The sequence below is a fragment of the Sebastes fasciatus genome, chromosome 6 (genome assembly GCF_043250625.1).
Source record: "Sebastes fasciatus isolate fSebFas1 chromosome 6, fSebFas1.pri, whole genome shotgun sequence".
NCBI lineage: Eukaryota > Metazoa > Chordata > Actinopteri > Perciformes > Sebastidae > Sebastes > Sebastes fasciatus.
Window position 1 is genome coordinate 12,510,483 of NC_133800.1, and position 24,038 is coordinate 12,534,520.

Genomic DNA, 24,038 nt, shown 5'->3' on the forward strand with positions numbered 1-24,038 from the left:
TTCCAGAAGCTTAGTTCATGGAAGAAAAAGATCAGATACAATTGTCTATAGAGGATTAGGATAGTTCATTTAAGATTCAGTGAAAGAGACATGAAAGTACTCATTTGGATTCATTCATTTTTAGAAGAGATCCCTTTTTTAATAATCTCTTCCTCCATTTCCCCGCTCCTAACACTAATCCAGGCATTTCCATATACTGTATATATTATTTATATATATCCATTTCCGTATAAAATATGTCCCTTGGTGAAAAATGCTGAGTTGTCTTTAGTGGTGTGCCATCAGCTGTCCCTTCTTCTGAGGTGGTATTCATTTTCACTATTTGTTCTTGTCAGCAGTTTTTACATAAAATTGCTTTTACTGTGAAATCACAACATGGAAACAACCAAGGTTTTAGGGAAATAGTAATACCCTGGTTCTTCTGTTGTTATTGAGGCATAATATTAATAATTATTTTTATTGCATGTTAAATCCTTGCTTTTTATCATACTGTGCCTCTGTGAAATGTCAGCCGAGTTTCAGTGCTGTACTCCACCAGCTTAGTTATGCGGAAATTCTCATTTCAATTCATGGGACACTGAGACCAAACTCGACACTGATTGGCTCTGAGTTTGGGAAACTGCACTTCTGGTTTATTGTTCTGCCTGGTTGAACAAGTTTCCATCGTTAGCTTAGATAGAAAACTTGCTGTTTTACAATGCAACTTTATTTTAAGCTAATTAATTCTACCACCTACCAACACACCAAATTCCGTTCTCAGATTTAACAACTTTAAAGTTTCTTTAAATATTGATCAGTTACTTTACCAAATGTTACTCTTCAAACTCAACATGAACCACTCATCACATCAGCTTAAATTAGATCCACTGCACAGCACTTATTTGAAAAGCAAATACGTCACTTTTAAAGTTTGTTTGCCTGTTGCTCCTGTTATTTCCTTCTTCCAAAACAGTGGTGAAGAACACCAGGTGAAAATGCCAGGAGTTGAGCTTTCATTAAAACAAAATTATGACTGATGTGTTAATTGGACTAGAATTACTAGAAATGCATATTTCTACATCTAACTTCCTCCATGGTCCTCGCATTATTACATTGTAGAATTTAATTCAGTATAATTACAGTGCCACTTACAGACTTACACACACACACACACACAATAAGTTTTGAACTATTTCACTCAGGAACTTCAAATTTGGTTTGATGGTTGACAGTGTGGTGTAGTTGTGCCCTTTGGGGGTTAGAAGTCCAGGGTGCCCAAAATTTTGAAATTTTGGCCAAAAACTATTTTTTTCGACTTCAATTTTAGTTTCCGGAGTGGAACTCGTTCCATTAGTTACAAAAGGGCAAAACCTTTGGCCCTACTTTAGTAGGGGTCAAGCATGAGCCATGTGAGCCATGCTCACTTTTGCCTTGTTTCTGACTGTGGCTAGTGGCTCAAGGCTATATTAGCCGCTACTTGCATAACACACCTGAATCTCTTACCCAACTGTGATTGAGTTGCATTCTTGCTAATGTAGGCGCCAGGTTTTGTCAAGAAGAATACATAAAAAAGACAACACTGTTTTTTAAACTTTCCATCACGAGTCCAACAATGTTGTAGGCGTGCAAAGCTCATTTAATGTCTGTATTGACCACCTGTGCTTCAACGTACTGTATGCACTCATGGCCTGCCATCATATTAATGGGTCTTTAAATTATCCTTATCCTGGTCCTAAAGTAGCAAGCAATGTTTTTGACTATGTGATGATTACCATCTTATTGCCAGCCTTTTTCAGTTAGGTTTGTGCCCACATCACTTTAACAGTTCCACTTTTGAAGTCTTGTAATTGTTCTCCAACAACTCATGAGATTCACCTAGGTGTTATTTTTTAAAAGTGGAGATAAGCATTAATTTTCTCATTTATTATTCAGTGTCAATTTTGAGGAGTAATTCCCCTCTCATCATGCATCAGTGGCCACTCAACACCCCTTGTCTGCAAGTCCCAGCAACATCCCCGCTTTATTCCCCTCCTAAATGAGCCGGATACACTCTTATCTCATGTAACAGATTATTTATAATGAGCATAGTCATTTCTTTGTTTGAAATGTGTTCTTTTGTGTGTATGTGTATTGGATATAGCCTATGTACCATGAGAAGTACTTATTCTTTAAGAAAGTAATGAGGTGTAACTCTTGCCATCCTTTTATTGAATTCCCTCATATGAGATCTAGAGAAGGAGGAAAATAGGTCGCTAGCATTATTAATGCATTCCACTATCATAAAACCACTAAACTGGATTCATAGTAGGGCTGAACAATATGGGGAAATAATGTAATTTTGGGATTATGATTCAGTATGTGATTTAAAAACAATATTATCTTCTGTATTATTGGGCTCTTTCGAGATGAGCCAGGCCTGCACAGAATCGATCACCGGCGATCGCCGCACAATGAATGCCAGTTATATTTGTGTCCGACTTGATCCCGACTTGCTCTGACGTCATGCCATCGTGGGCAACAATAACCTCACGAGATCGAAGCGGCCGCAGTTTTAGAGCCAGGTGCCACAGTTGCTCTCCACCGACTGAGTATACAAGGCAGACATACAAAATTATAAGTACAGAGTACAATACCAAATACACACATTTACACATATATTTACAAACAAATATAAATAAATCAGAATGTGGTCTGCAAACTACAAGTAGCCTACAGATCGGATCTAACAGGATGTAACTTTTCTTGTGACTTGCTGTAAATTCTTCGAAGGCTGCTGGAAACGGCTGGAAACTGTCCGACTTGACCGCAGCTTTTTGTGACCGCCCCCTGCTGCTGCTGCCTGATCTCGTCTACTTTCCAGGCGAGACGCAGTTCATCTCGAACGAGCCTATTCACAAGCAATGAAACGCTCTGTAGTATGACCAACACAACATTGGATACAGTCAACATGTAAACTGCTCTATCATGTAGGCCAGGCCTATGTGTTCTGATGAAATGAGATGAATTGGTATGAATAACATATCTTTATTTAGCTACTGAATTGTAAATGCCTTCAATCCCAGTAGAATATTGTTAACTTCAAGCCTGATAAACATGTAATATAATCATAACGACTTCACTTTTTAATCAAATCTGAAAAAAAGAAAAACAAAGCAGTGCTGCAGAACAACCGGCCTGGTGTGAACACTTATGTATGAAATATAAATATGAATCTTACTGATCTCCAGACAGTTACAGTAACGAATCACACACACTAAAGTGCATAACAAAGAACAAATCTATAAAAAAGAACAAAGCTCAACACCTGACTGTGGTTCTACCATTCTAAACATATAAACAACAGTGATCGCTGCCGGGTGGAAGTCGGCCTACACACTACTAGTCGGTTTTTAGCCATGCAATCGTCATTCACGGTTTTGTGATTTAGTGTTGTAGCCACAGTAGCAAGGCATGTTCTGCACAATTCCTGACCCTGCCTAACATCGTCTTGTCTAAACACAAAATAGGTCCAGACAACTGACGTCCTGTTCCTCTTTAGCACATTGGGAAAAAAAAATTGAATTGGCCTAGTTTCAAAGCTAGAGTGAAGATGCTGGTATCATATGAAACTAGAAAATTGAATCCATTAGTACCAACCATGTCATACTAGCTCGTCGTGAAGGAGGTTAAATAACGCTCCAAACTTGCGCGAAATTTTGCCGAGGAAAAACTGGCATGGCCATTTTCAAAGGGGTCCCTTGACCTCTGACCTCAAGATATGTGAATGAAAATGTGATCTATGGGTACCCACGAGTCTCCCCTTTACAGACATGCCCCACTTTATGATAATTACATGCAGATTTGGGGCAAGTCATAGTCAAGTCAGCACACTGACACACTGACAGCTGTTGTTGCCTGTTGGGCTTTAGTTTGTCATGTTATGATTACAGCAAATTATTTTATGCTAAATGCAGTACCTGTGAGGGTTTCTGGACAATATTTATCATTGTTTTGTGTTGTTAATTGATTTCCACTCATAAATGTATACATACATTTGCATAAAGCAAGCATAATTGCCCACTCCCATGTTGATAAGAGTATTAAATACTTAAAACAAAACTCCCTTTAATGTACATTTTGTACGGATAAAAAATGTGTTATTAATTTGCAATTAATCATGATTAACTGTCGCAATTAAATATTTTAAGAGATTGACAGCCCTAATATATATACAGTATATACTATAAAATATATATAATTAATGCGTCCACATAGACAACACACACAGAGACACACAGGACCAGGTTCAGCCTTCTCGGGACCACCATGTTTACAACTATGGGCTATTTATGGAGCTACCCTGATCTTCCTGTCCTCCGCTGTCCCCTTGTCCCCTCTCAACCTCTCTTCCTTATCCCTGTGGTCATTTGTATTCATCCACCTCCATTTACTGTCACCCTGCGTCAGTTACAGCCTGCTCTGAGCTCCTCTCTCGCTTGGCAAGCTGCTCCACTTGTTTTCCTCCCTCCCTCTCCTCTCCTCTGTCCCTCCGCTCTGCATCTCTCCTACCCATTTCCTCTTATCCTGACTGCCTATGTGTACGCCACAGTGCAGCTCAATAAATAACAACTATTGCTTCATGCTCCGAAATAAATGCAACTGAACATAAGACAGATACACAAAGGCTGCCATTCAACAGCACGCACGCTCGCATGCACACATTTAATCAAACGTTCCCGCGGAGTATTCTAATGGATCCTGACCAGGGGCTATAATATTACTTTTTTCCTTGGCAGTGAACCCAGTAATAACTGACTCCCTGAAGTTTTAGCTTACTGGGTCATTATTCAGTCTTGACGCACATTGGCTACGACTCATAACGCTTTGAGAATTGCAGTGATGATCAGTTATAATATATATATATATACATATATATATATATGTATATATATATTTATTAGGGCTTGTGATTAATCGCATGATTGTCCATAGTTGATTAAAAATGAATCACATATTTTTTATCTGTTCAGATGTACCCTTAAGGGAGATTTGTCAAGTATTTAATACTCTTATCTACATGGGCGTGGGCAAATATGCTGCTTTATACAAATATGCTGCTTTATACAAATGTATGTATATATTTATTATTGGAAATCAATTGACAACCCAAAACAATGACAAATATTGTCCAGAAACCCTCACATGTACTGCATTTAGCAACAAAAAAAATATGATGCTCAAATCATAACATGGCAAAGTGAAGCCCAGCAGGCAACAACAGCTGTCAGTGTGTCAGTGTGCTGACTTGACTATGACTTGCCCCAAACTGCATATGATTATCATAAAGTGGGCATGTCTGTAAAGGGGAGACTCGTGGGTACCCATAGAACTCATTTTCATTCACATATGTTGAGGTGAAAGGTCAACGGACCACTTTGAAAATGATCATGCCAGTTTTTCCTCGCCAATATTTAGCGTAAGTTTGGACATGGTATGATATGGTTGGTACCAATGAATTCCTTAGATTTTTTCTAGTTTCATACGATACCAGTATCTTCACTCTAGATTTAAAACTGAGCCCGTTGCAAGCTTTAAATCGCAAGTTGGGTTAATGCATTACAGAAAGTGGTGTTAACGCAATTACGTGTTAACACATTATGGTGTTAACTTTGACAGCCCTAATATATCACATATTTAAAGTGCTGTTGAAGCATCAACGCCCTTGTTTTCATAATGATGAATGTGAAAACACAACCCATAGTTTATTTAGTGTACAGGCAGATGGAACGTAATTACCGATCTGATTTTTAGATCTACACATCTAAAACTGTAACATTGGCTGCCTATCATTTACCGAATAACCTCGCTCTACCACAGCCACCTTGTTAGTTGTAATTCCTCTTTTAGTATGTGCCAGAATGTGTGTGTGTGTGTGTGTGTGTGTGTGTGTGTGTGTGTGTGTGTGTGTGTGTGTGTGTGTGTGTGTGTGTGTGTGTGTGTGTGTGTATGCATGTGTGTGTGCTTTTAGGCCAAGGGGGGAGAGGATCTGACCTTTGACCATCAGTGGGAGGGAGGGAATTATACCACAGTCCCTGTCAGGGTCACTGGAACAGCTTTGCTAGCCAACTAACTGTCCATTAGATAAGCTCAGAGTGGCTGAGAGACTAGCTGTACAGGTCGGAGGAAGCCCTACTTAGATAATAAAAGAGGAGGCAGGTAGAAACATAAACAGGAAAAGTAGGTTAAAGAAAAGGTAGAGGGAGAATCAAAAAAGGAGATGGGGATAGACAATGTTCTTGCGGTCCAGAGTTTCAGACTTACAAAAACAAACCTAGATCCCTCAAATTCATGAATAGAAATAAGAATAGAGCAGGGATACTGTATCTACAAACTCAGCACTGTTCAAGTGTGTTATAAAGAATTTGTTTTGATAGTATACTTACATGCAGGTTTTGTTTTGCTCCCTTCAGTTTTCATCTCTCTCTCTCGTGAGCCAGCGCTGAGTTATTTATTTGTGATGCTGAGCAGTGATGCAGAACCATAGTTCACTTGAGGACTGCTGCCACATCTTATGTCATTTGTAAAAAACCTGTGAGAGTTGCTAATAATTCACACTCGATCTACAGTTGTTGTTGTTTTTTTATTCAGAGGAGTGGACTGGCTCCATTTTGCATTCACAAGGCCGGCCGCTCTCACCGCGGGCTGTGAGTCATCCGAAGCGAGAGCTCCTTAAATGTTAGAACTATAAAGACAAAATGTCATCGCTCAAAAGGAGGAAAACACAGTGCTACTTAACAGCACTGCATGGTCGGGTTAAAGATGATAGTTGATATAACTGAGATACTAAAGAAATTATAGCTGTAGTGACCCTAAGAACAAAGCGGATATCATATCAAAGAGTAACAGAAGTGCAGTTACATCACTGTTGGCCCTAGCAGGTTGGGAACAAACACACCAACGTGGCTCTACTGTACATGGTTCATATCAGCCAGCATTTAGTCAAGGCCTGCCTCTTTCTGATAACTTTCTGTTTACTAGAAAACATTTCTACACAAATGCTGCCACCTATTGGTCAGAACATCAAATTAACTCCACCAGAACCTGCTTTCATGATGTTTATATTAGTGGAGCATCACTATCACATCTGGCTCTTTGACTAATTGTGTACAAATTAATAATGAAGGCACTTTTATACTCCTTAATTCACTAAGATAAATACATAATGTCAGTAATCGAAGTGTGAATGATGAATGTGTGATGGCTTGAATTGATATTCAAATTTGTAATTGAAACAATCTTGTACTTTAAGTTTAAACCTAAATGCAACATTATTTTCAAAAAGACTCAAAAACTAAAACAGCTGACTGCAAGCCTGAGTACTTTTTATAGTGGAATTTTGTAGCTGTAAAAAATATCTGGGGATAGAGATTCAGATCAATTTGTTTTTGTAGAAAATATACACACATAGAAATATTGACCAGCTGTGGAACGAGGATGGCCCCTCTGACTTCTCTGAGCTGTGTGTGAGCTGTGTGTGAACTGTTTTTTCAGCAACTGCTACAAAAATACTTTTAATATTTTTTATTATTTTGTAACGGTATTGCCTCTTTTCTGTTAGTACATCTCTTTGTTGTTGTTTTGTTTTTCCAGGTTTTTTGTTTGTCTGTGTAAATGACTCGATGTCATTGTAAATGAGGGTCGCCCCTCGATGATCTCTCGCGTATAAATAAAGGTTGAACGAATGAATATGTAAGAAGGCTGTAATCAAGGATTTGAGAAAGTGATTGCTGATTTCAAATTTACTAATACATATGCATGAATACTTGCTACCAATTTATTTGTAAGGAGGCAGATATGTTTTGTGTTCTAGTGCACAAGGATTTTGCAATAAAAATGCCTCCACAGAAAGCATGGTTAGCTCTTGTGAACCTTTTTAAATGCCAATGTGTACACCAGAGTGAGTTGAAGCTTGTTAGTTCAGCTATTTAGTTCCTCTCTGCAGTACCTTTTAACATTTTATGGTCAGCTAATCACTGGGGTAATTTGAATGTGTCCAAATGTTCATGTTCATTTGAGCTAATGGTGTCAACTTAATCATGATTACCGGGCAGCAGTGTCTGTAACTCTGGCTGAAAGCATATGCTAAATATCAATGTACAAAAATCACAATACAAGAAGAAGAAAAAAAGAGAAATCACACAATTCTAACCAGTTCTAACCACTGTGCATGTTTCCTGGACCAGTCAGTGCATCTCACAGTGGTAGAAGATGTCCACTTGAGGGAGGCAGAGCTGCATTAAGGTTTTGGATGCATTGTCTGTTAGTAATATAATGGCTTGTAAAGACTCGGGTCTACATTGAACTGCAGAGAAACCGTCGTTTAAATCAATCTTTCAGGTCCTATTGTTAGCTCTTTAACTGCTCGCCCCCCCCCCACCCCTCCTCCCACTGAATACTATTTACATAGTATTTCAGCACTGTCCCCTCATCATTCATGTCTGCTAGACCATTACATTTATGTAAGTGGTAACTATAGCAACAGTTAAATGTAATAAATCTTAGTCATCATAGACATCTCTAGACATAATATGACATTAAAGGAGCAGTGTGTGGGATTTAGTAACATCTAGTGGTGAGGTTGCAGATTGCAACCAACTGAATACCCCTCCGCTCACACCTCCCTTTCCAAGCGTGTCGGAGAACTACGGTGGCCTTCAGGTAACGTAAAAACGCAAAAGGCTCTCTCTAGAGCCAGTGTTTGGCTTGTAGAAACATGACGGAGCAACATGGCGGACTCCGTGAAGAGGGCCCGCTCCCTATGTAGTAATGAAGCGCTCTTTCTACATTAACGAAAACACAACAATTCTTAGTTTCAGGTGATTATATACAAATGAAAACCTGAAATTTTATATTATATTCCATTTCTGCTAATAGATCCCCTGAAATCCTATACACTGGACCTTTAAGTGCAGTGATTTGATAGTTGAGTGTCACACAGAGAACCCTTTGCCAATAACAACCCAGACTCCAGACTGTGTTCTGTGAGGTGACGGCATGCTGTGTTCTGCCAAAAGAAAGCCATCCAATCTGTCCAGATTAAACAATATTTTGCAAAGAGATTGTGGGCAATGAGCTCAGATTTATACACAGATTTGATGTATTGTTTGAGCGGACAGTGCTCCCCTCATGTTTCAAACAGCGGTTTTGCACTACAAAGAAGAGAAATGGGAAACGATTAGACAAAACATTTGTCAAAACGGAGTCAGAGCTGAATTATGTATGAAGATGAATACAAACAAGACTAAATACTCTGATTTTTCCCTCCGTGTGTGGAGAAGTTAGACAATACAGCTCTTTATTATTATTAATTATCTGATTGTCTACTGATCAGGTATGAATCATATATCTGTAATATATCCTGTAGGCTAGTATGTAATTGAGACTTTATCATCAACACCTACACATAATGCCACATTTGTGAAGCCTTTAATGTTCAGTTTTTGTTGAGACTCAGACAGGTGTGGATTCATATCTATTTTCTTTTTCCAGGCTCCTGTGTGTGTTTTTATTGGATGAAGTATTTTTTTGTTGGACTATTGGATTACACTTCACTGTCAGGTGCTTTTGTGCCCACTCCCTGTGTATGAAAGAAAATGGATGAATTCTGTGGCTCTAGTCTGCAGTGTTTGTGTGCTGTGGGTTTGTTTGAGTGTCTGCATATACTACAGTTTTGCCCCGCAGATTGGCTTCCCTTTTCTTGCTTTTGTTTCTCCAGCCTTTAGTTCTTGACAAAACCACTTGTCCCTCTCCATCCATGTTGCCCCTGGTAACCAGGGGGAAATGCACATAGACGTCACGCGCAGCAACAGGGAGGGGTTAAGAAAAAAATGTTTTACAAAGAAAAGGAGAAAAAGAGGCAGGCAGTAAGACAGGTAGCAGAAGAGAGGACTGGAAAGAAAGAAGTGAAAGGGAGGACAAGGAGTGGGACAGAATGACAGTAATGATGTGTGTTCATCATGTGAGAGAAAAACAAACAAAACATTTGTTCAAAGAATGGCATTCATCTCCTTTGACTATTGTGAGGTGATGATAAATTTCAAGCTGTCTGAAGGCCAACAGCTCTCCATTGCTGTCATGGCCGTGTCTGTCTGACTGACTGCCACAGCTTGCGGTTGCATTTTGACGATGTTGGCAGGCCAAAGGCACGAACCATTACGGCTTCAAAAGTGTCACATATTTAAGCGTTTTTCTAATTAATTGAAAAAGATTTTATAAATCCAAGTTTAATAGAAATTATCAGACTGTAAAGAAGCCTGTGGGTAGAAATAAAGCTCTAAGAAATCATGACTGGAGAGCGGACAGGAGCCCCCAAGGGCTGTACATTAATCAAATTTCAATCACAATTCCGATTGTGGCGTTCAACGATTATGTAAATAAGATAATCGACATAAAACAATTATTGTGCCACATTCACAATGACGCGCTCATTTTGTCTTGTGTTATAAATCAAGCGCACCCCTTTCCTTTACAGCGGTGCACTTTTGCCCCGCTCGGTGGGGTGTATTTCCTCCGTGGTGGTGTACCCAGACCGGCTGTAGGTCAGCCTGGAAAGGCCCGGGGGGAAGATGGCGCTTTACAGCACGCCTCGCCCGGACCTCGCCACTTAGTGCTCACTGTGAGGCGGACTGTCCTCAGTGCAGCAATGTCGGCAACCCACCTGGCCTGTCTTGAACCACAGACCCCTTCTCGTTTTCCATGCTTTGTGGGTGTGACTTTTTTACTGTGTCTTCACCATGGCAGCTGTGGCTCAGAGGTAAAGCAGGTTCTCCACCAATCGGAAGGTCGGCGGTTCGATCCCCGGCTCCTCTGGTCACATGTCGGCGTGTCTTTGAGCCACTTAACCTTAGACACTTAACCCCAAATTGTTCCTGAAATCTGTGTCAATGAATATTTGGATTAGAGTTGGCACCTTGCCATCAGTGTATGAATGTGTGTGAATGCTGACATGTAGTGCGAAGCGCTTTGAGTGGTCGGAAGACTAGACAAGCGCTATATAAATGCAGGTCCATTCATATCTATACAACCAATGTGTTTATAATTAGCGCAATAAGTTCTTCATAGAGCCTCTTCTCTAACCTCTTAATTTTGCTCTGAGTGCGCCAGATTGCTGCATTTAACTTTAAAATGTAGGCTACAAAATGTTCTTTCTAAATGCATGATGTTTCCAAAGTCAATGAGTAATTGTGTTAAACAATCACAATTTAAATGTTCACCAACATAATGATGGTTATATTATACATAGCGATTATGATTTTTTGCCATAATCGAGCAGCCCTACTTATGAGGACACAAACACAACCGACGCTCATTCATTTAAATGCACGCCCAAGCCATGACCAATGTTTATTGACCGTGATTTTTTCCCTATCAATTTCAAACTCTTTTTCACTTACACTATGTTTTTCTAGCATATACAGAGTATGTGACTGCTACAGTATATCCTACAAGGCATTTTGCATAAGGCCAAAGGTTTTGCCATTCAGACCTACAATAATTACAGTATGACAGTAACCTAGCCAATTTCCTTAATTGGGATGCTTATACAATTGAAGACACTATTCCTCTGCTCTATGTATGTATGCTCCTTTGGAACTGCTGCATCGTAAATGTCATGTCTTGTTGTGCTTTCAATTCAGTCTATACCTGCTGCCACTAAGCCCATTTAAGGTTTATAGGTCAGACACAATATAAGCAGTAATAATGCAGTTTTGATGTCCATCACATGGAAGTTTGTTCCTAAGTCTGTCGTGAAGAAAATAGGAGCTACGATGCGTTTGAAAAGATGTTTTTTTTTGGTGATTTGAAGGGCATTCTAAGTGGCTGCTATGCTGTTGTTAGATGGTTGCCGAAGTGGTTGCATAGCTATACAGGATGGATCCAAGATGTTGCTAGCTTGTTGCTGAGTGGTTGCCAGGGTTTTCACTAGCGTGGTTTGTTGGGGTGTTGCTGATTGGTTGCTAGGGTGTTACACGATTATTGCCATGGTGTTGATTGAAGATTGGGTAACACTTTTATTTGAAGGGGTGTGGAAAAGACTGACATGACACCTGTCATGAACATGAAGGAGTCTTTATGAATGTTTCTGACTGTTATCATTAAGTGTCATTTTTAATGTAAAGTTAACATTAACCAATCCAACATAACCTGTCAATGTATTTGTAATGACAACAAGGCCTAATTATGAAACTTAAAGAAACTAATTAGCTTTATGTGTTAACATTATATTAAACTGTCATCATTGGCTGTCATGAGAGCATTATAATTGTGTCATAAATATTTTCCTTGACCTCAACTACAGTGGAACAATTTGGAGTTTTCATCAAGATGTTATTGAATGTTATAAGGCCAATTTGAAGGCATGGAATACAGTACCGAGGTGATTTACGAAGTGATGGAGAGATGGCTTTACTTGTTGCTAAAGTAACCGCTAACTGCTGCTAAGTGTAGGTGCTGTTAGCTAGGTAGCTCGATTAGCCATGCAGCTAGCAGTCCTAATAGCTGACTCAGCACCGGGGTGGCAGGAGCCAAACCCGTCAAGAAAACCATCTCGGTACTGTATTCAGTGTCGTCAAACTGGCCTCCGCCAGTCTCGGAGACTTTGTTCGAATCCGGTCCGGCCGTGTTGAAGCGCAGCTTTTGTATGGCTATTCATTCTGTTTAAACACTGTATTTCTGCAGATCAGGCTACACTAATACCAGTAATATTATACTACAGATTCCAGTGGTGGCTGCATAGTAGTGATGTGCGGATCGACTGACCCATGGGTCGGGCAGGTTTGTGTAAGCTTAGTCTTCTACAAAATATCATGGGTTTGGGCAGGCAGGTCAAAAAGTGACCAACCAGCATTCCAAGTAAATTAATAACTTACAGAAACCACCTTTCCTCTCTCTCTCTCTCTCTCTCTCTCTCTCTCTCTCTCTCTCTCTCTCTCTCTCTCTCTCTCTCTCTCTCTCTCTGAAACACACACACAGGGAGTGCTGCGGTGCTCAGACTTGACAATTGTGCTACTATAATGCATAAAGTTGTTGGTTTGTGGGTCGGGTTGGGTTCGGGTGGCTGATTTAATGCATATTTTTGCAGGTTGGGTGATGTGGATTGGCTCTCATAGCGGGTTGTTGGGTACGGGTATTAAAAAACCCTGACCCACCCATCACTACTGCGTAGGATTGTTTCCGACTTGTGTGATCCAAACATTTCCAATAACTCCAGAGCGTTGTAAAGTCCGAAAGTCAAAATGTATTAAAATAAGATAGATGTAGCCTTTCAAAAACATTTGCTGTCAAAAACAACATTTTTGCTGCAGTCAAAAAACACATTTTCAGTGCGATAAAAAAACAAACAAGTTTGCTCGCACACAAAGGGACGAGCATGCACCTGTATTAACGGGGAGGTCGAGGAGCAATCTAGCAGCACTATAAATTACATTTACATAACCACAATAACAAAAAGATCAACTTTTGTCATGCTGAACTTTGTGTTTAGCATGAACAAATACCTGCTAAACAACAACATGTCCTTGTGAGCATGTTGCAAATGTTAGCATTTAAGTCACAACATCACTGTGCCACCGCTGTGTACAGCAGTGTTGTTTCCCTAAATCTCAGGAATGTGAACTGTAGCCAGAAAGAGATCCCCGATTATGTTTTGATCGGTATTTTCACTTTTTTTGATACTGCATATCTGGAATGCCTTAATGGGCAGCAGCTTACTGTATGTTGAGCTACAGCTTTATTTGTGCCACATACTAGTTTGAGTATATGCTCGACAACCGCCAAAGATAAACTAATAATTCATTTAATTTTTGCATTTGTATTGGGGAGGACTCAGCGATAAATAGTCTCGATAAGAAATGCTTAAAATGTGCTGCTTGGCCAGGTTAAAGCTACTCCTGTTGAAGAATTAGATGATATGTGTGTGCTGTGGGGCACTTGTAGAAGCTAGATGTATATAAGACTAGTCCAGTAAAATTGTTGACACCTAGAGGTACATTTTTAAGGGTGTCTTGTACATGAAAGTAGAACGACTAAAAGCTGGTTAGAGGCAGGTTCGCTCTGTAGTCCAGATAAGCTGCTGTTTGCTAGGCTGAGGAGGGAAAAGGCTAGAGGGTAGCATATGAGATTCAGCAGACAATGTTTTCATATTTACCAGCATGTCTGCCCTCATTTGAAAAATGAATACAGTGAAAGGGAGTGGCAGAAGCTAGGGGCAAGATGACGCTGGCTGCATGAAACTCTCTCCTAGTTTTTCTTGCATACGTGCAAATGCTAGTGAAATGCAAATTTGTGCACATGCGCACATACGGGGATACACATGGCATTTACTGTTCCTAGGGATGTCCTCTCAAGCCCAGTCTGGATTTAGGGTTACTCAATAACTAATGGGTGCTTTTAGTGCGGTCTGCCGCATCGACAAATGCACCTTCACAGATGCATGTGCCTCGGCTCTCAAGCGCATACATGCATACAAAATTTTTGCAAAGTGTTACTCAAGCTTACCATATCGCTCCCTCATAGCTCCCTGTTTTTTTCCTCTGTGTTGTGTGTACACACACACTCACACATGCTCACGCTCTGCTCAGCTCCAGAGGATCAGTAGCTTATAAACTGGCTGCAGTCAGCAGTCAGTCTCTCTGTGTAAGGAGAGGAAGGAAGGATAAATTGCTTCGACTGGATGGAACAGAACTCAACCAAGCCGTACTGGATTGAGTCGTAGTGGGGGCTGTTTATGGGTGAACCAATGCAGCTTCCCTGTTGGCTTTTACCAGACAGCGCTGGGCTGGAATAGACTGAATTAGTTCAGCTAAACTCTTGCTGGGCTCTATTTCACTGGACTGGGTTGAGTTCGCCTGCAGGCCTGGGGGAGACAGGGCTGGAATAGACGGAATTCCCTTTTTTTTTTTTTTTTGCATCCCGCCCTCCCTCTCTCCTCCTTCCATCCTCCCCTCATCTTCTCCGTTGCACTTTCACAGCAGACATCCAGTGTTGCAGAGCAGACGAAGGCAGCAGCCCTCAGTGCTTCTGTTCATCTGCTGGCTCCTTGAAAGACGGAAAGAGAGAAAGAGAACAGGGATTCTTCGTCTTTTTTTATCCCCTGCTTTTGTACAGAGGGAGCTCCTGGTGTGAGGAATTACCAGCAGAGATTTTCAGTTGATCATCCGGAGGGTTTTTGGATGTCTTTTTTTTTTTTTTTTTAACAAATTCCTACATTTTGAAGAAATCGTTGGACTCTAACAGAGAAGAAGAATACATTAGCGTGTGTATTGCCTTATCTCTGATATATCTTGGCTGGCTTTTCTGTTCATTCATCCGGCCGGTGCTGGTGCTGTTGCTGGTGCTGTTGCTGGTGCTGGTGCTGGTGCTGGTGCTGGTGCTGGTGCTGGTGCTGGTGCTGTTGCTGGTGCTGGTGCTGGTGCTGGTGCTGGTGCTGGTGCTGGTGGTGAACCCGGGGTAGGCATGGCCCAGCAGGCAGGCGTGGCGGTGACCCACCAGGACACCCTGGCAGTGCCCCCCATGCCCAAACACTCCGGCCTGAACGAAGACCTGGTGAAGATCCTGCGGGAGAACCTGCTGCAGCCGGAGAGGCCAAGAGTACAACGGCGATCGCCCTCCTCCATCTCCCCCCGCCTCTCTCCCCGCAACTCGCCGCGACTGCTTCGCCGCATGCTCCTCAACAACAACTGCCACAAACAGAGGCGCTTCACTGTCGCACACACATGGTGAGACTTAGATGGACAGATAGCGCCTGCAAGATTGATAGCTATTGTCACTGTTGTTTTGTGTTGGCGTACAGGGGAGCCGCATAGGCTTATAAAGTGTGTGTTTGTCTTTGTCAGACATGTGGTCCAAACCGCACCCTGGCAAACTTTCAAGGTTGTGTTTGTTGAGCGCTGTGTGCGAAGGCGGCAGCTGTGTGATAAGCCATTTGAGTAATTAAACTTTGTTTGCGGTTAAACTTGAATGCTTTTCCCCTCACAGAGAATGTGCATGGGTAAATCTCCCTTGCAGGTTATTCATGTCAAATCTCCTAGGTGACCCTCTTCTCACCTTAGATAATGAGTTTCTCCATCGCTCTTCCTCTCTGTCCAGTTTAATCTCCATTTCCATCTCCCTCCCCCGTGTGTGTCTGTTACCCATTTTTACTCCTCTCACTCCCCCTATCTTCCCCTGCCCTCCCCTTCCCGTGCTGCCTCTGCTTTTAATCCTGTGTGATATACAATAGAGCAATATGTGAAGAGATACACCCCTGAAGCTGCCTGTCTTGTTATGTAGGTAGAGTAGAAACCATCCATTGTTACATTTCTTCCCTCCTGCTGTGGTTTTCTCTCCACACCTGCCTGCAGTTTTTGACAGTTTTTGCAGTTTAGTCTTCTATTCCTGGCTGTCTATCAGCCTCCGTTGCACTCGCCCACGCCTCATCTCCTCCCTTCGTCTCATATGTATTCCCCATTCACTCCCCCCCCCTCCACCTCTTCCCTCCTCCCCACTCTCATTTTTTTTCCCCCTTTAACCAATTCAGATTTTCCTTCCCCCCACCCCCTTTTCTTCGCCCACAGCGCCCAGCATTCTCATCTCCTTCATTTTTTACGACTCATATCTCTTTCTCTTCCCTCTCTATATTCACCCCCTCACCCCCTCTCTTTCTCTGTATGTCCCACTTCCTTTACTCCCAGTCTCTCCCATTAGACGCCTCCCTTCTGGCATCTGGATTGGGCTCATTCAAAAAATTCACATATTATCAGACATAAATTCACATATCAGAAATACTTTACGCTGCTACTTCCCATTTCTCATTTCTTCTTTATTCCCACCCCCTGCTTTTACCTCAAGGTGTGTTACATCTCAATTTTTGATCGCAGACCCAGTTTCCTTTCATATTCTTCACTTAAACTCTTCTGTCTCACTTCCATTTTTAATCCCCCCCATTTTCCTTTTTTCTTTCATCCATCTCCCTCCCAGTCTTTTGCATATAAATACATACATATTGTATCATCTCTCCTCCCTGCTTCTTTTTCTTTCCCTTTTCTTCTTATAACTGTTGGTACTATCAGCTCAGGGAGACATACAGTACGTCATGTCTTTTATATATAGATGTTTGCTATTTTAGAGGCACACTGCGTCCTGTGTGTCTGTATAATTCAAATTTTATGAATTAATTATCTGTGTGCCAAATGTGCGCAAATGTGATGGTTTGTACGTGGTTGTTAATTCAGCTCGTGTAATTTCACACACCACCACCATTGTGCTCCCATGTGCCGTTTTAAGCAGAAAGCTATTTATCCCAGTTCCATATTAAGAAGCAGAAACACTTTTATTATTGGCATGGATTTTCCCTGTTCTGTTCTGATGCTCAGCCTTGTCATCAGCATGACAGTGGGGCAAATGAGCCTGATTTTCAAGAAAGTGCCACTTGTTTAATATCTGCAACTGATGAAAACAGCAGGGGTGAAAAGAGCAAGCGGCTCTGGTGGCATGACGATGCATTCATTATAGATAACACAAGAAAAAATGTTGGCTTACATTTTTCGATGAAATGCTGCTCAGTGTATTCTGTCATGATGACACTTGGTATGCACATGGAGGGAACCTTCTGGTCATTCTTTTAAAGGGGAAATCCATTTTGAATTGTGTCTCCAACTGATAGAGTGTCAACAATTCACACCTGCTCCCTCTTTGAGACACTGTCATTGGGCTTTTTAGCATGATGTTGTATTATCCAGTTGTCTCTATGATTTCCAAGCCTTTTCTATTGTAAGTATGTCTGAGTTGCTTTCCCTATTCCTTCATACATTCTTGCAGACCCGTGCTCTATACAGCGTTGCCAGATTGGACTTACAAAAGGTAGCCCAATCAGAGCTAGAACCCACCCAATCGAAAGAAAACTAGCAAAATTTTATTCTAACTCTATTTCACTTCTATCATCTCAAGTAAATTTTATTTGTATAGTCCAATATCACAAATCACAAATTTGCTTCAAGGGGCTTTACAATCTGCACAGCATAGGACACCCTCCTAGAATGACCTCTTTCTAGAAAGGAGGAGAAAGGAGTTCCTTCTTGAGAACTCGGGGCAAATCCATCTACCCCGACTTCACGTAGAAGCAGTTCTCTGACATCACACAACTATGGAAGAGCACATTGTAAATGGTAAACCATCAACTAAAAGGGCAACGTTAAGTATATTTGCCTGTATTTATTTAAATTGATACATACTGTCATATAGTAAAACCTGTTGTGCATTTAAATTGGTGTCAAAATATGTCGCCATGTTATTAGATAGGTGGTTACGTTAAACAAAATACACAAAAGATATTCGGTAAAAAGTAAAAAATGTCCGAAAAAATGTGGAGGTAGCACTGCTGAGAGTTCAATTGTGTGTTCACTTGTCACGTTCAGCCACGTTTTTTTGTTTACGTTTGGCGTCGTGTACCTGGAACGCTTGAAGGTCGGAAGTTGAACGTTTCAACTGGAAAAATTCAGACCTCCGAGTTGTCTGGAACGGAGCATTAGACCCTTGATTTGGATAAGGAAAAAAAGACTTCAGGAAGAGCAACTGAGGAGGGATCCTCTCCCTGGACGAATAGACAGAATAACCAACATAATAAAATTACAGTATAAGACAATGACAAAATTATACATAGAATATTAAGAATATGGATCCGGGGGGATGTCAAGTAGCTTCCAAGTGTCACTTAACAGATCTGAGCGACACAACCTCATCTCCACAGTGGAGGTTTCTGTTTTATCAGTATAATTAGGCAATATAATTCTAATAGGAGTCATCAAATGAAATAAAAAGTTAGATAATGTTACTTTCACTCAAAAGAAACAGATGTTACGAGTCTTTCATCACAGAGCTATGACAGAATAATAATTGGAATAGAACAAATTTTCAATCTAGTTGCAATAAACTGAAATGATATTTGGTTTTGACTGTCATCGAGCGTTGCGTGTTGAGCTGAGCTGGTTATACTATACATGTAATGCAAAGAGCAATTATTGGCATTATTTAATCTTTTCATTTTTATTAAAAATGAAAAGACCAACAAGAATTTATTCTGCGATCACGTCTGCGCAGCCAAATCCTGATAGAGATTATGTCCCCTGCAGTCCAGTAAATATTAAAAACACCTCAAATAAATAGCCATATTGGAGCTGCATCCATTTTAAATGTCAGTCTGAAGTTTTTGAAATCTCATAGCCAACACTCTTTCATTCTGTTTATCCTTGACTGAAACATTTGAATGCAACACTTTTCTGGTTTCCGCTGGCACATTCTTCACAGTCAGTGTTTGATGCTGTTTGGCCTTCACCTGAGAGCGCTGCAGAAAACATCTCTTTACATGAAAGAGAAAGAGGATATGTGTTTGCTTCCACATGTCTATGTGGATCTGGATGTAAAAATGTGTGTTTTGTTAGACTTTGCATCGTGACTGTTGGGGTGACAGGAGAGCAGGAAAAGAGAACGTGATGAGAACGGACAATGACCACCTAATGTCTGTGTGACTTGTTGGTCATGTACCTGTGTTGTGTCTTGACATTTGAGGCAAAAAGTGGCAGACAGAATATCAGACAGAGATAAAGAGAGTGTGGGAGGTTAGGAGAAAAATTGCTGTGTTTTTGTGTGTGTGCGACTGAGCGAGTGCGCTGGAGAGAGACAATTTGTTTGTAAGAGAGAGAGACACACCATCAAATGGCTGTAAGCAGGAGGGAGGTTGACAACTGCAGTGCAATTTACTCCAATCACCTCCTCATTGTTTTACAGCTGCAGGGAATCACAGGGCCACTGCGCTGTAAATCTGGTGACATCCACAGCCCTCAGTGGCTCCACTCCACACTTCATTAACAAGACAATCCTTCTCCACGGACAGATTGGCCTGATGTACTGCCTCGCTGTCCTTATCGGCACAACACCGTGAACACCATACGCAAATGATTTTACAATCACTTAGAGAATAGTTTTGAGAAATGCTGATTAGCTTCTCTGCTCTGAATGAACTTGATTGACTGTAATTATTTACAAAGACATGAAGAAGGTACTTTTGGGGATCTAATGGAATGCAATTATTTGCTGAGTTCAGTGCAAAAAGGGTTTGGTCTAATTTTACGGCAAAAGTTGAGCTCAAAACAGTCCCAATTGTTGACACAATGTGATGATGGTGTAGTGGAATTCCCGTATATGTAAATATTTGAGCGGGGCTTAATTTGGCCGAGAGGAATCTTAGTAGTGTGGTCGTTTTTTATTCAATTGTTGCCCGTATTATTACAACCTAAGCTGCAGCACTACCTCCGACAGCAGCAGACGCATTAGTGTGGCTTTCTGTATGGAATTAAAGGGGGTATCTGCAAAACAGGGTTTGTTGACAACAGACTTAAGACTCTGTATTATATTGTGCCATGCTATCAAGGGATATGTTTAGGATTTGAGTTGTTTTGAACAAAAGCTAAGGCACAGTAGCACTGCAACAGTTGTAAATATGCAGTTTGAGAAGGACAGGAGTTGATGGTTGTGATTTGAAAACATTGGTTTTCAGCCATAGACACAACAGTTTATAATAATTCCTTCATATGTTACTTATTATTTGTATGTTCAGCATGAGCAACTGTCAGATATTGTGACACAGATTCATTACCAGCATACAGCACCTTCTCTAACAAGGGTACATCTTGTGATACAATATGACAGGAGGTTAATTGCTTTCAAGACTCATGTTTGCTTGGTAATGACAGTGTGTTGACAGACCCTAAGATAGCTGAATAAATACCCCTGCATGTGCACATGCGAGAAGACATGATCGAAAAATGTTCCCTCACAAAGTTGATCATCAATTGCTTCACAAAGGCTCAGTATAAAGCAAGGGTTGAATGGTGTGCTGCTCTCACCGCCAAGTGACAGTCACGATTCAGTTATTGCATTCTCTCAACCAGAATAACTCTGTTGATAGCCTGTTTTCAACTTTCCTCCTCGCTGACCCTGAGGTATTTTTAATGCTGTTGCACAACAGCGTTAGATGCTGCATTGCAACATTGCAAGTGTCTCTTTATGTAACAGGAGAGTGGGGATTTCAGCAAGGGGGAGAACAGGTGGCCCCGACTGGTGGTGCTGATGCCAGTGCTTCTTCTCTGGCTGAGTGGTCAGACTGGGCGGTTGTGGTGGGAATGGCTGGAGGGTTGTGGACATGATGGGTTGATGGATAGCTGGGTGAATGATTGGTGATGGATGGCTGAATGAATGCAGGATGGAGGGAAGGAGGCAGGGCAGAAGAGAGGGAGAGTGTGGGAGTAGAGGACCTCGAGCTAAACGCAGTGGTGCTAATCTAAGCAGAGCATGACTCCCGCTTCTTCTCACTGGGTTGTATCATCTCTCTCCATATGACTTTCCCGCTCTCTCTCATTTCTCTCTGCCATCTCTTTCTTTAAGGCAGCTAGGGATGTCACAATACCAGAAATTTAGTAATATTCGATACCAATACCAGTGAAGTTCCATGATTCTCCATACCAATTCGGTACCACGGTAATAAATCCCATGTACTTCATCATACACTCCTTTATTACCGCTTGCATACTGGTTTTTGTGAGTAAGTTAAACAGGTCATAATCCCCTCTCTATTATCTATTTCATATTGCTGTGAAAACATCTCCTTCAAAGGACTGTATTTGTTCAAGTTTCTTGCAAAAAAATACATTTGATAAGATTACATGATTTGAACACATTTTGATAACGTAAAATTTACCTTCACCCAATACTCTTTACTGAATAGAGCCTGAATGCATCATAATGTAAATCAGTGGCACCGCCCATGTTGAAATCGGCACGACAAGAGCTTGTTAACGTTAGCTGTTAGCAATCGGTAAGCAGCGCAGTCCTGCACGGAGCTAACAGCTAACGTTAAATAGCTCTTGTCCTGCCGATTTCAACACGGATTTGTTTTTTTGGACGCGTTGATAGTAAGTTTACTGCATCCCAAAAGGTACGGTACGGTAATGCGGCACAGTACTGCAGTAAAATGAGTACAGTCATGTTTTCAGACGTTTGGCTTTGACTTGATACCGAAGTATGGGTTCTTGTGACATCCCTAAAGGCAGCGGATGGGAGTTCCTACAGTAATTGTTGGTCAAGGTCTCGCAATTGTTCCCTCGGGATCAATAAAGTTACTATCTATCTATCTATCTATCTATCAAGTAACTAAGTATCTGTACATCGGACTAGTCACATGACTCGTGGTTGGAAATGGTTGGAATTTGACAAAATGTGCATTTTATTAATGAATAGTTTGACAGTGAGTAGAGGAGGTCACTGCTCCTGGCCAAGAAATAGTCCAGTACATAATCCCTCATAAAACCACACCTTTTCATTTTTACACTTTGTTGTGTTTGTGTAGACTAAACAAACGAGATACAACATGTTAATTGGTGAGCTTCAGAGGTGTAGGTAGATTTTGTAACCTTTTGGCAGAGCCAGGCTAGCTATTCATATGGATAAGTGCATTTCCCAAAACTATTCCAATAACTATTTAAAGTTATTGAATATTTGTGGAAGGCTTGATATTTTGTTGGATTTACTTGATTTATTATCAGTGTTTGAGCTGAAATTATTTGTTGATCAATCTATTAGGGGTGTAAGAAAATATTGTGTATCGCAATATTATGTTTTGTGATACTGTATCGATTCTCAAAAACACTGTATTGATTTTTAATTAATAGTTTACATGCAAATATTAACTCAGTCAATCCTTTATTTCATTTGCAAAGATATGTGCCCTCTCAAAGTAGTGCTGTGATGTTGAATGTTACAGGGACTGTGATAAATGCAAATGCAGATCCTACTGTTCTGATTGCTTAAAAAAAGTACAAAGTTCCTCAGATTTTATGCATATGGTGGTGTATTTTTTATACAACAGTTTTCTTAAGATTAGATTAAGAAAATCGCAATATATCGCAATATATTGAATCGTAACCACTGTATCATGGTACGTATCGTATCGCCAGATTCTTGCCAATACACAGCCCTACAATCTATTGGTTAACGTCAGAAAATCAAACGCCAACAAAATAGAAAAATTATTTATCGTTTTGTAATTTTTTTTGCTGCTGTTCTTTGTCATACATGATAGTAATGTGAATGTCTTTGGTTTTGGACTGTTGGTCGGATAAAACATGCAAGTTCAATGTGTGACCTTAGTGACATTGCATATAATCATGGTAATTTTTGCTATTGTCAAACTATTAATAGAAAAAATAATGCATTCATTGAAAATGAAAATAATTGTTAGTTGCAGCCAGCCCTAATCAATAGCATATTTTAGTGTGAAGGAAAAAATAGCTGATTCTCCTCACTTTATTCGGAAAATATTTAGTTTGCAAGAGCAGTGCAGATGAGTTTAGGGTGAATTAATAAGTAACACAGCTCTGTAACAAAATGCCCTTCAGCAAAGCTCTGAAATCCCAACTGCGCCAATGGCCCAAATACAAGATGTACTTGTCTGTCAAGCTTCCTGGTTAATACAAATTAAATACGAGGTGGTTCAGATGCTTACATTCAGCACTGACTGTCCGAAACATGTTTCAGTTTCTCAGTACCTTGATGTGGAGGTGATTTGTCCATCGATGTGTTTAGCTCTTACAACTGAAGCCCTCTTACTGCCTCCCCAGTGAGTGTGTCCACAGTGAGTTTCAGCCATTGTAAAGTGGGTATTCCTGGTGAAATAGGACTCTAGCTACCTCTGTTCGTCGCTTTAGATGACATTTCTATTAATAGCCACGCAGCGCCATCTTGCCTGTTGTTCTTTTGTATTCCCAGCCTCCCAGTCCATTGCCCGTACCTTCCTAACACACTTTGTTTTCGGGGTATAGCTTTGCTCAAGTAATTACCTTTCATTCCTTTGAGGTGGCTTTGGATTGCAGCTGTCATCCTGCTGTGCAGCAAGGAGGATTCTCCAGGTTTTATCAGCCCAAACACTGCTCTCCACCCTGGAGAATAGAGCGCCTGTGATTTGCATACATATGAGCATTTGAGCAGTGCTG

At 40.8% G+C, this 24,038-nt stretch overlaps 1 protein-coding gene across 7 annotated transcripts in view; it reads left to right on the plus strand.

The window, feature by feature from the left end:
- pde4d (phosphodiesterase 4D, cAMP-specific) overlaps positions 1 to 24,038 on the plus strand; it is a 223,576-nt gene that overhangs the window by 95,030 nt on the left and 104,508 nt on the right. The window contains exon 1 of one of the 7 annotated variants that reach the window (XM_074637710.1): positions 15,457 to 15,734. The exons of the other annotated variants lie outside the window; for them this stretch is intronic. Coding sequence (XP_074493811.1) covers positions 15,472 to 15,734 — 263 coding nt within the window. The 5' untranslated portion in view covers positions 15,457 to 15,471. Of the gene's footprint in view, positions 1 to 15,456; positions 15,735 to 24,038 lie in introns of those variants that run through there. 7 annotated transcript variants of the gene reach the window in all.